At 38.1% G+C, this 12,976-nt stretch overlaps 1 protein-coding gene across 1 annotated transcript; it reads right to left on the bottom strand.

The window, feature by feature from the left end:
• Positions 1-348: 348 nt before the first annotated feature.
• On the bottom strand, positions 349-11,246 carry RNLS (renalase, FAD-dependent amine oxidase). Its single transcript, XM_011947905.1, has 4 exons — positions 10,986-11,246; positions 10,130-10,235; positions 9,504-9,646; positions 349-536 (listed from the first exon to the last, which is right to left on the bottom strand). The coding sequence occupies exons 1-4, from the start codon at positions 11,101-11,103 to the stop codon at positions 349-351; spliced, it is 555 nt and encodes a 184-aa protein (XP_011803295.1). The 5' UTR covers positions 11,104-11,246.
• Positions 11,247-12,976: the final 1,730 nt, after the last annotated feature.

Here is a 12,976-nt window from a genome sequence, read left to right as displayed (position 1 = left end):
TCCCACAGGCCTGAAGCTTTGTCCACCATCACTAGACTCTGTTATAACTCATAGGCTTCAGGAAAGATGAGGTACCCTCTACAATTCAATGACCTGATGGGCCAGGGTCAGTGAGACATGATGAAAGCAGGAGAAAATAAGTGAAATCTGTGCAGATAGTGGCAAAACAGAGCCACAAAAAAGTAAGAACATGCCTTATTTAGTTTTCTGCTCCTGCATTAATTTGCTAAGGATGAGGGCCTCCAGCTCCATCATGAGCTTTTATCCGGAATCCAGGTAACAGGGAAATCTATAGAGACGGAACTTAAATAATGCTACATCCTAGTAAGTACTCCAATTTTTAAAAAATCAAATGTAAATGGCAAACACAGACTCACAGTTGGTGATGTCACCTTGAAGCTGCAGAATCTGAGGAACTGGCATTGTGAGTACAATAAGATCAAACTGCTCGGGGGAGCCTGTTTGTTTGGATACTTCCCATTTGTCATTTCTTAGATTGATCTGTGTCACACGATGTCTGAAGTATACTTCTGCACCTGTTCCAAAAGCAAAATCATGTCCCCATTATCAGAATTTCATATATGAATGAGGGGGATATGAGTAGTCACAAACTGAATCCATTCAAGTGAACAAAATGGCCAAGACTGTCTTCTACAGTACTCAAACTCTCTTCCTTTACTATCTTTCTAATTTAGTGGGAATTCATCCCTACTTGGCATCCTTGGACCTCCCTATCAGTGCCTGCTCTGAATCAAAAACTGCTACTACAATTAATGATAAAAATAAAAACAATAACTATAGCTACTTTTCATTAAGCAGCTACTATATGCCAGCTGCTTGGTACACATTATACTAATTCATCTCACAGACAAGGAAATAGATTGAGAAATAGCATGCCATGATTTAAAACTATACCCATCTGACTCTACAGCTCATCATTTTTGCAGAACAAGTATACATTTCAGTAAACATGTGTGTTAGCAATGAAACAAGAAGAGCAATATTCCCTATTAAAGGAATTAATATTTCCTATTAAAGGACCTGAAAAAAAGTTCTCCGTAAGGGAAATGCAAGTTCTCATCAATAGATCATTTGTCTTCATTAAGAAGAATCAGAATTTAGAAACATACTCTAGAGTACCCTCCCACAACATTTTCCTTGTTAGCACTTAACACAAGGACATTTTAACAATTATTTCTTTAATATTGTCTCCCCTTTTAATCTGTAAACCCCATGAGCTACAAATTACACCTGTTTTGCTTCTATGTATAGCATATAGTATACATAGCATAGAATTTATTAGGTATGTATTTATTTAAAATAATGAATTATGAGGCCAGGCACGGTGGCTCACACCTGTAATCCCAGCAGTTTGGGAGGCTGAGGTGGGTGGATCACTTGAGGTGAGGAGTTCAAGACCAGCCTGACCAACATGGAGAAATCCTGTCTCTACTAAAAATACAAAAACTAGCTGGGTGTGGTAGTGCATGCCTGTAATCCCGCTACTCAAGAGGCTGAGACACGAGAATCACTTGAATTTGGGAGGCAGAGGTTGCAGTGAGCTGAAATTGCACCACTACCCTCCAGCCTAGGCAACACAACAAGACTCTGTCTCAAAAAAATTAAAATAAAAAGAACGAATTATGAACCATAAACTGAAAGAAAGTACAATTAAGTCATTAAGTCTTCTTAGTAAACTAGTACTCACCTTCCAGTTTTCAAAAAAATTTGATTTACAAGTAAATCTACTTTTATTCAGCTTTGTGTATAGAAAAAGAAAGAAATGAAGATGTAATGAGGGAGGAAAAAAGCACACTGAAAGATCCTATTCATCTTTACCTGGGTAATCTCATGTTCCCAGTCACTAAAAATCCAACTAAAGTTCATCCCAAAGCTTTCTTTCTGTAGCCACTCCAGCTCAGTGTGATCCTTCCTCTCTATGATATTCTTCAACCATCACTGCTTTACTACTCATTTTGACATTGATTCAAAATACCTGCATGCTTTAGTTATATCTTATCTATGTAATAATACTCAAGACTCCTTCATGTCACGTCTTCAGATCTCATACACCTTTATCTCTTTCATTGATCCTTAAATAATGCTACACCCTAGTAAGCACTCCAATTTTAAAAAAATCAAACGTAAATGTTAGAAGAAACATAGTTCTAGATAGCCCAAGGGATCAATCTCTATTCAAGGCAGTGTGTATCATTCTGTTCAAAGATTAGAGCAAGAGGCTTGTAAACAGTACTCCATCTTGCCTGAGGGCTTTTCTAAGGCCCCTGCTTGGGGAAGGTGCAAATAATCTGCACTTTCAACACATATCCACCATCTTCTTTATTCCAACAAGGGTAGCTCTGCTTCACTCTGTTTTTATTTATTTAGGATGTCTCACCCTACTTGCCTCACTTAGTCCGTGGCCCTGTCCCAGACCTCAGCTAAGTCAACTGATTCTATGTTTTCTCATAATATTCCTTTGAAAAGAACAATATGCTGTTGTTGTTGCTGGCATGAGTGTGTGTTTAAGGGGACTTAAGTTCACAGTTCTAGAAAATTCTTCATGCCCCAGATGAATGCCTTGAAAATGTATCCCAACGGCCACAAGGTGTTCTGCAAGGTGTATATATATATATATATATGTCAGTGGTTCTCTAAGTACGGACCCCAGAGCAGCAGCACCCATATACTAGAAAATGCACATTCCTGGGCCCCAACCCAATCATACAGAATAAGAAACTCTAGGAATTGAGCCTAGCAATCTGTGTTTAACAAGTTCTCTTAGTCTTGTCATCATGGGCACTAAAGTATGAGAACCACTGGGGTAGGTGGAGAGGGCCAAATCAAACACCACTGACAAAACCGCCCAAAAAGTAGCATTTATCAAGAGATAGGGGAAATAGTATAGTCTCTCTTATTAACCAGAAACGTTTCCTTTCCAACTGCTCAGAGCAAAGTTTTTGGGAAAGTGGCATTTCCTTGTGAAAGTAATTAATAACTTTCATAAAGATGATGTGTTTAAATCTATAAGTTCTGGAAAACTCAATTTTAAAACAGATAAATAAATTGTCTCAAGAGTTACTTCTGAGCTTAGTAAATTTGACCATGTCCCTCCCTTGCACAAAACCCTTCAATGGCTTCCCATTGCACTTAGAGTATAAAATCTTTACATGCTTACAAAGCCCCGTATAATCTGGCCCTGCCTTAGTCTTTAGTATCATCTTTTATTACTTTCTCCCTCACTCACTACCCTCCAGTCACAATGACCTTTTATTCCTTGAATGCACTAACCTCCTCCTACTACTTCAGAACAGTTCCAATTTGATGTGCCCACTGCATGGAACTCATTCAGCTCTCAGCCTAATTCATTCAGCTCTCAGCTGAATGAATGAACTCATTCAGCTCTCAGCCTAATTCCCTCTTGCTCACCTTTCAGGTACCCATGAAAATATCAGTTCTTCAGGGATGCTTTCCCTAACACATCTCCCCCATCACTCCTCTAAAACCTACTGGTCTAGGTCCTCTTATTGTAAGCTCTCTCATAATGCTCTCACTCTTTCTTCTTGACATTTATCATGCATCTTTTCTTTGTTTGTATAATTAGTTTAATGTCTTTTCTTCCCACTATACTCTACATTAACAGAGGCCAGGATCATGTCTCTTATTGACTCTTGTTTCCCCAGCACATAATATTTAATTAGAATAAAATGATCTTCAGATAGCTATAAAGATATCAGAAGTCTAAGAAGGTTTAAACATTTTACAAAGGCAAATGTGTTTCTGTTATATATTTATTCAATTTTATCCCTGGCCTTCCTCTGTTTTAAGGAGAAAATCCAAGTTTATGTTTCTCCTATGATTTCCCACAAATAGGCTTTAGTGAGCAGCAGTCAGGACAGCTCAGATGGGACCTGAAGTGATGTGAACCATGTCCAACTGACTACACAGCTTGAAGTAAATAGAAGAATGCTTAACCTGGTTTTCATGCCATCCTCTAGCTTCTCTAAAAAGGACATCACTACGGATGAGTGCCAAGATCACCCGCTGGGAGAAATTTTGAGACAGAACCACCCAGACTCACTTCCCCTCTATCAATTTTAGAAAGAAAATAGGCACAAAAATAAAAAGAGAGAGAATAATAAAAGTAAATATTACCATATAGAAGCCATCCTAGCTAATGGCATCTGCCACCTAAACCATTTTTTCTAATAAATTGATCCTGTCAACTTTGACAGGTTACATTGCACACGTTGACTTTCCAGATTGGATTGCTAGCCAATGTCCTTTTTAGGTAGATGATAAAATAAAAACAAATAAATTCAGCAACAGTCCTCCCTGTTGGTAGAAAAAGCTAAATAAAAGCTTCTCACTCTGTGTCCTGGAGGCTAAATTCATCTTTTTATGAATAACTTAATAACATGGGACCTTATTCAAAAGCAAAAGGACCTGGTCCATCATTTTCCAAATGTCATATGCAGGAACCATCAGGTGACCAATTTTCCAGGTTGCACAAAGAACTAAGGTGGTATTACTTTTTAATATCCACTTCACCCTACGTCAGGAATTAACTGATGAAAGAGGGAAACTAGGGGCACAGGGAACTATGAGGTTGTTCTATTGAACCACGTGTCTACTGACACGTAGCACCAGGTGCGATGGGTACAATCTTCCTACTGTAGGAAAATAATCAGTAAGGAAAGAGAAAGCTCTACAAAATAGATGTTAAATTGGAGAGTATGAGCACCTCTCATTGCCCTCCATGAGAGACTTAATAGAAAAAAAAACATGATTAATTGCAAGGGCGCTCCGGTTCTGTTACCAACTAGCCAAGCCACCTTAGACAAAGTACCTGAGTCTCATTCTAGGGATGATAATTAATTCCCTTGAAAATTTACTGTGAGAATTAGAAATTACATATGTAAAGTACCTAAGGTAGTGTCAGATAAATAGTTAGCACTTAATAACTGATAGCTAGAATCACTTTTGCTATTGTCATTTCCCACCCCAGCATAATGACAACTGCTACAAAAAAAAAGAACAAAAGAAAATCATGTTTCACTCACTCATGAAGATTGTATTAATGGAGAAGGCAGGCAGTCAGTGAAACTCATGCCAATAAATACAGTTTTATCTGCAATGAGGTTAATGTGAACACATCAGACAACAAATTAAAATAGAACATAAGGTCAAGAATAAAGTATCTATTTCTCTTACCCTTTACTATTTGTTCTGGGAAATTGGTCTAGTTAAATATTGGTTTAAAGGTTTGAACCCATTCTAAAGCATGCCTGATTAGGCATATCCCAGACAAATAATTTCCCCAGGAGTCTGGTCCCAATCTGAACGACCACTGGTTGGTCCATCAGATTGTGGGGTTTTAAACGCAACTAGATTCCAAAATATAGAGTATTTTTGAAAATAGTTGGCAATTTGATTTCTTAAAGTGAGGAATATGTGAAGGTCAGCTTCATTCAAGTAGAAAATTTTTTAAACTAACATTTATCAAGAGATTACTATGTGACTGGCTTACTATTTGCTTGAATTTGAGTGCATTATATCATTAATTCCTCACAACACTTTATAGTAAGAACTTCCATTACAACATTCTGTAGTAAGTACCTTAATTTTTTCATTTCATTACCCTCATTTTTTTCAGTGAAATAACTGAGGTACAGATTTTAAACTCTCCTAATATTACATGGACAGAAAGTGATGGTAGGACATTAACTGGAATCCAGGTCATTCTGATATCAAGGACTGTCTTAGCTTACTGTGTGGACAAACCAAAATGTTTTTCTGGACCATTTATAGAATAGAAAGCTTTAAATGGACTTAAAGAATGTTTAAAAGTGATATAATTATAAAATTTAAAATATTATAGGTAGTCCAACAAATCCTATAATAATAGATCGGGGTAGAGGAGAAAAAGAATCTTGAAGTATTACAAAAATAACATTAAAAAAGGAAAGAAAAATTTACATAAACTCAAGTTAAATAGACCATGAACTTGATGTAAAATAAATTTTTAACATTTATATCACTCTACCTACTAGGTACAAGGTACTATTAGGCTCTGAGTGAGCTACAAGGAATTAAAAATAATCTCTTCCTCAAAAGCTTAAAAAGCAAAATTGGAAGTTAAAACATATGTATTCTCCCAAACACCTAACAAAATAAGGAGACAGACGCAATGTATTCAAGGATGTTTCTCTGCCAGGACATCAACTCCATGAAGGCAAGGACATTGGTTCTTGTATCATTAGTACCTAGAACAACGTTTGGCATTATAGTAAGTATTCAATAAATGTTTATTGAACAAAAGGATATATGTATGTATGTACGTATGCATGTACGTATGTCTGCATGTGTGGGGTGAAAGTTCAACAAAAATCAACTGACAAAAGGCATATTAATATGAGAAAAAGCACACAAATTTATTTAATCATAGTTTTGCATGACACTGTGGTGGGAGCAAGCCCCCTAAAATCTGGCCATAAACTGGCCCCAACACTGGCCATAAACAAAATCTCTGCAGCACTGTAACATGTTCATAATGGCCCTAACGTCCAAGCTGGAAGGTTGTGGGTTTATGAGAATGAAGGCAAGGAACACCTGGCCCGCCCAGGGCGGAAAACCTCTTAAAGGTATTCTTTTCTTTTTTTTTTGGTGAGGTTTTATTCATTTATTTATTTTATTATACTTTAAGTTCTAGGGCATTCTTAAGCCACAAACAATAGCATGAGCGATTTATGCCTTAAGGGCATGTTCCTGCTGCAGTTAACTAGCCCAACCTATTCCTTTAATTCAGCCCATCCCTCCGTTTCCCATAAGGGATATACTTTTAGTTAATTTGATACCTATAGAAACAATGCTAATGACTGGTTTGCTGTTAATAAACATGTGGGTAAATCTCTGTTTGGGGCTCTCAGCTCTGAAGGCTGTGAGACCCCTGATTTCCCACTTCACACCTCCATATTTCTGTGTATGTGTCTTTAATTCCTCTAGCGCTGCTTGTTAGGGTCTCCCCAACCCAGCTGGTCTTGGCACACTGAAACCTTCAGACTGAAGACCCAAAGATACAGGAGTCAACTTTTTTTGCTTAGATTCAACAAAGTATGGAGAGCTGTGCAGCAATATGATTGGACAAAAGGTTATATCTATGGCTAACAAACTGGTGAAACCCATCAAGGTCTGTCTGTCTAGATTCTTCTTGACCTCTCTATGCAGCATTCTTTCTTTATGGTTTGGGTCATGACCCTCTCTGGAACTGTTATGAGCTACAATCAAACATGGTAGGTCAGATAATTTCTTTATGACCAGTTTTTACAAAGGAAGGCAGGGGAAAGCTACAGTGATAGTTTTAGGCTTTATGGCTGGTTTGTGGGGAAAGGGAGTTCTTATTTCTATGACCTGCCTTGGGAAAAGAGATTCTATTTTCTAGAGCTAGCCTCAGGGATGAGTGCAGGCCAGAGATAGGAGGGCAGGAGAAGGTCAAAGAGCAACTTCTGAGGGCTTCATTTTGGGATATCATTTTCTAAGCTCCTGCACATGCATGCATGAATATCGGATAGTAAGTACCTGATGATTTCAATAAGTATACTCACTCAACCTGGGTCAAGGGAAAATCATGGTGGAAATGAGATTTTTTAAAGTGATATGGCCACAATATATAAAGCTGATAGTAACATTCTATAAAACGTTCAATAGTGTCACCATCTGTGATGGTCAATTTTATGTGTCAACTTGACTTGGCTATAGGGTGCCTACATATTTGGTCAAACATTATTCTGGGTGTTTCTTGAACATGTTTTTAGATGAGATTAACATTTATTATCAGTAGATCAAATAATGCAGATTGCCCTCCCTAATGTAGGTGGGCCTCAATCAGATGAAGGCCTAAATAGGACAAACGCATTGATCCTCCTTCACATAAAGGAGAATTCTTCCTGCCTGAAAGCCTTTGAACTGGCTCATCAGCTTTTTTCCAGCCTTCAGAGTAGAACTGAAACACTGGCTCTTCCTGAGTCTTGAGCCTGCCAGCCCTTGGACTAGAACTATACCACCAGCTTTCCTGGGTGTCTACCTTGCTGAATCATCCTGCAGATCTTGGGACTTACCAGCCTCCTTAATTATGCGAGCAAATTCCTTATAATAAATCTCTCTCTTTATCCATACACACATACACAGACGCATGCACACACACATATACATATATACCCTATTGGTTCTGTTTCTCTGGAGTAGTCTAATAAACCATCATATACTGAATCTCAAATGGAGAAATAGTTTAAGCCAGAATGGTATTTACTATGTTCTCATGTTTATTCAATCTCACTAACCTCTCTGATGCCCAGTATCAAGGATTCTTGAGGTTCTCAATAAGTAATATTTGATGATAAAGACCAAAACAGTAATTATGCTGGAAATGGCTGATAAAAAAAATTCTTAGCCTACATCTTTTCTCAGTTATCTTGACTCGGGTACTTAACTGAATTATGATTCATCAAGAAGCTTCATTCTGTTTTTTTAAAAAATCATCAATTATCCAAGAAAAAATCTATTTTCTTTTTTAAAAGGTCCATTTTCAAAACACTCATAAAACATGTAAGGAACAAATGAAAATCCTAATAGAAAATGGGCAAAGGTTATAAATAAGACATTCACAGAAGAAAACTGCAAAGAGCTGGCTAATAAAACAAAAAATGCATAAACTCACTTGTAATTAAAGAAATGCAAAATAAAACCACAAAGAGATCCAATATTTAACCTATTACACTGGCAAAAATTAAAAATTTCCATTATACCCACATGTGGGGAAAGAAACATTCTCATCACTATTGGTGAGATGTTCTCTAAGATGAATACACAGCACAACCTAGCTAAGTTAAAAATGTACATATCGTTTGGCATAGCTATTCTTCTGTGAGGAACTGATCCTAAATAAAGGTATGCTTCCAAAAGCATGTCAACAGTAGACATGCAGCAATGTTTGTATTAGCAAAAACCAAAACAATCTTCCAACCCCATACAGCCTAAATATTTACCAGAAAGCTAATAGTTAAATAAATGATGGTACACATATGTCATAAATACTAGACAATCATTAAAGAAAATGGATTACACTAAATTTGCTGATATGAAAATAGATCCAAGGTATGAGTCAAACAAGGTATAGAATCATTTATGTAAAATTATCCCCTTTGAGTATATTTTTAAAAGAATATAAAGAAATATATATGTGTGTATATATACACATCTATAATATCTACATTATAGAAAAATAGAGATAGCCATGTAGCCCAATAGAGAGATGCATAAACATTGTTCTGGAAATACACACTGGAAACTTATCAATGATTACTTTGGGGAAGGACTAGTTATTGATCAGCAAATAGAGCACCTAATTTTTATAACTTCCTGGGTAGTATTAATATGTAACTATGTGTGTAACTTGTTTTTAAATGCTAATTTTAAAATTTAGGCAGAGAAAATCTTACTCCCACCTGATTCTTTCAAGTAATGCTTAATAATTGAAGAAATTCCTTGAGGTGCCACAAAGTTACAGTCTCCTTCTTTCATCACCATTCCTTCAATAGGTGAGGTTAGAGGCCTCAAAATGCCATGGGCCAACAGTTCATCATAAAAACTGAAATAAATCAATATGTATATTTAATGTAATTATATACCATGAATAGCTCTAAAAGACTACATTTTCTTTCAATAATTCTCAGAGGTTATAATTCAAAATCATAGATATCTTCCTATGAATATTTTGTATTAAATAAAATGTATATTTTGTGTTAAATAAAACTTATAATACAGGTGAAAAAGAGAAATGTTTTGAGAATCCATAGGTCTTTTGCTGACATTAGTCAAAGGCCTATTTCTCTGTAAGTACATTTTTGAAGTTAATGAAAGCAAACAAATGTATTTAGTATATCAATTTTAAATTTGGTTCAGAAGATTGACCCCCATCACAGCTAGTTGCCTTCTTCCATAACACCAACATAGTAATTGATATTTATTGAGCCCTTACTATGTTCCATTTATCAGCTAATCTAACCTTCACAACAACCCTATGACATCATACAACTGCTAAGATTGATTCCACTTCTCGTAACTAACTCACCGTTGGTGTTTTTTGGCATAATGAGGAGTGCAGGTGATGTACTGAGCACCCAAGTCAGCTGTGCACTGAGGATTATGAGGACTGCTGGCTGTAGTCATTCTTCCACCTTGAATTAATCCACAGGAAAATGTCTTACTGCATTAGAATGAGCCTTAGCAATTAATTCAATGCACCTTAGGCTACCCCAAACAGATTACTTCAAAAATATCTTAAGAAACTTTTTTAACTTGAAGTAATTGATAGATTGTGAGATTTTAGAAGAAAAGGAGTCATGAACAATGTAACAGTGTCCAGCACCATTATAGCGCACATATTTAGTAATAGGAGTCAGTGAATGGATAAAACTAAAAATGATGAATGAAATGTCAGAATAAATGAGTCAGCTAATGCTCTTTCATTCATGCAGTCAATCTTCATCAGAATGACAGGATTCTGCAAACTAGATCTTCAGAAAGTCTTGGTCTGTGATCACTTTGGGAGTCTCATAATCTGCAGAAAGTTGCAAAGCCGACAGACAGACCAAGGCAAAAATCTATTTATTAGCGACAGCAGTAGGCCCAAGCTTTGCAAACTCGGGTCGGGGCCCCTCCCACGCCTCTCTCTCAGGTCTCCCTCTGTAGAGCACGGAGTACTCCAGCCCCGCCCCCACCCTCGCCCCTTCTCGGGCCTTTTCCCGGGCGGCTCCCCGATCACGTGACGAGGCGCGCAACTGGGCGCATGGGCCGGGCTACACGGCCTCTCAGGGAGCTGAGGGTCTAGCGTTGTCGCCTTAGACTTCCTCGGATGCAGCCCACACCACCTCAGCGGCCGGGCCGGCTGGCCTCTTTTCCCAGGTTTCGACATTTAGACAACTCACCTGAGTCCTCAGCCTTGTCCCACACAGCAAGGTACAAGGGACGGGAAGTCTGCCTTCTCAGCAGCGCAGCGCACAAGCTTCCTGTCACCCCGGCGCCCACGATCAGCACCCGCGCCATGGCGGTAGGGAGCCGCGATCCGTGCTGAGTCTCCGCGGCGGGGCGGACCGGCCCGGACTTTGTGGAGAGGCGGCCGGACCGGCGCTAGAGCTCTTTGGTTCCGTGCTCCCTTCGCCGACCTGGGCCCAGAGCTGTCCCTCCGGCCGGCCTGCAGGGGGCGGAGAGGAGGCGGTCGGAGCTGAGACGCCCCTCGGTCCTTGACGAGTAAACCTGGGGCTGGGGAGAATCGGGGCTGACTGTCTCGCGGCTTTGGGGGCCGGGCGCATCCAGAGAAGTTCCACACTCCGGGCTGCCCGTCGCCCAGAAAAGCCTGGAAATGGTGTGGGCTATTGTTGGGAGAACCCGCCTCGCCACAGAGCTGACGTTGACCACAGCAGAGAACCAACCTACCCTATCTACTGCGATAACTCTCATGCCTGTTGGGATTTTTGCTATTTTACTATTCTAGATTTGAAAGTGGGAAGAAGAAACACCAGCGATACCACGGGCAACCTTTCCTCTAATGCTTGAACGACCACTATTAGCAAAATAGAAACATCTTTTGGAATCTGGGAGACATTTTTCTTAGACCCGGGACTTTGTGTAACCTTCCTGAACCTCAATTTCTCCATCTGAGAAATGGGAACAATAACGTATACCTTTCAGACTTGTGAAGATTAAAGACAACGGTTGATTCCTCAGAAAATTCCAAATTACTCTTCAATAAGTTCTATGTCAGAACGCATTCCGTATGTTCTAAGGAATATAAAGATGAACAAGAGAAGGATTGGTGCCATGCCCATTGTTTTTTTCCCCCTCCTAACATTGTACTGGAAGTTCTCAATGACACAACAAAAGGCAATGAGAATACTGAGCTATTAAAAAATAAATAATTAAGTTACACTGACTTGCAGATAAATTATTACCTGGAAAACTAAGAAACTGAACAAGTATCAGAATCAATAAGAAAATTGACTGGTAGCCAATTATAATGGAAACATTTAAAAATCAGAATATTTACTTCATGTCCCCATCATGAAAAAAAATACCATGTATCAAATGGGTGATGAATTAATACTAGATATATCTAATAAAAGAACTAGAAGAAAATGTAGGCGGGCATATATGGATAAGAAGACATTGTTAAGCATAAAAATGAAAGATGAAACTGAACAGAAAAACAATACATAATCATTTACAACTTGTGTGTTACAAAACACACAAAACAAAATACGAATAGTAAATTTCTGAAAGGTGTATGAAAGATTAAAGTTAATATTATTTAAAAACATTATTCAAAGTCTTAAATACACAAATGACAAAAGCCAAAAGGAAAATGTGTATATATTGGATAGAGTTCCTAAATAAAAAGAAATACATAAGTCCAATAAGCATGTGTTTAATTTTTTATATTCAAATACAAATTAAAATGAGGTACTATTTTTCATTTGTTGAGTTTTTTGTTTTTTCTTTGTTGAGACAGCGTCTTGTGTCACGCAGGCAAGAGTGCAGTGGCATGATCAGGGCTCACTGCAGCCTTGACCTCTTAGGCTCAAGTGATTCTTCTGCCTCAGCCACCTGAGTAGCTGGGACTACAGGTTCCCACCACCACGCCTGGCTAATTGTGTGTGTGTGTGTGTGTGTACTTTATGTAGAGATAAGGTTTTGCTGTGTTCCTCAGGTTAGGAATTACTTTTGTAAATGTAAAAATGTCTTTATTTTCAGGGATACAGCAAAATACACAATGGTATATTACTGATGGAAGTGTTCTAGACACACTTTTCATAATACAGTCTGAGACTGTGTCAAAAGCCTTAAAAAATGCAGTTTAAAGCAATATTTATCTTGCAAAAATAGTGTACAATTATACATTCAAGTTTATAATTTTTCTGAA

Source organism: Colobus angolensis, unplaced genomic scaffold (genome assembly GCF_000951035.1).
Source record: "Colobus angolensis palliatus isolate OR3802 unplaced genomic scaffold, Cang.pa_1.0 Scaffold270, whole genome shotgun sequence".
In the NCBI taxonomy this organism is placed as follows: domain Eukaryota; kingdom Metazoa; phylum Chordata; class Mammalia; order Primates; family Cercopithecidae; genus Colobus; species Colobus angolensis.
Note: the sequence above shows the minus strand (reverse complement) of the source record. Positions and strands in the feature narration are given on the sequence as shown.

Bases quoted from the DNA above. Each gene is read 5' to 3' on its own strand.
- RNLS (XM_011947905.1), bottom strand. From the start codon at position 11,103: ATGGCGCGGGTGCTGATCGTGGGCGCCGGGGTGACAGGAAGCTTGTGC. The intron at 10,236-10,985 runs GTGAGTTGTCTA...GATTAATTCAAG, and splicing joins GGACAAGGCTGAGGACTCAG to GTGGAAGAATGACTACAGCC. The intron at 9,647-10,129 runs GTGAGTTAGTTA...GATTTATTTCAG, and splicing joins TATGCCAAAAAACACCAACG to TTTTTATGATGAACTGTTGG.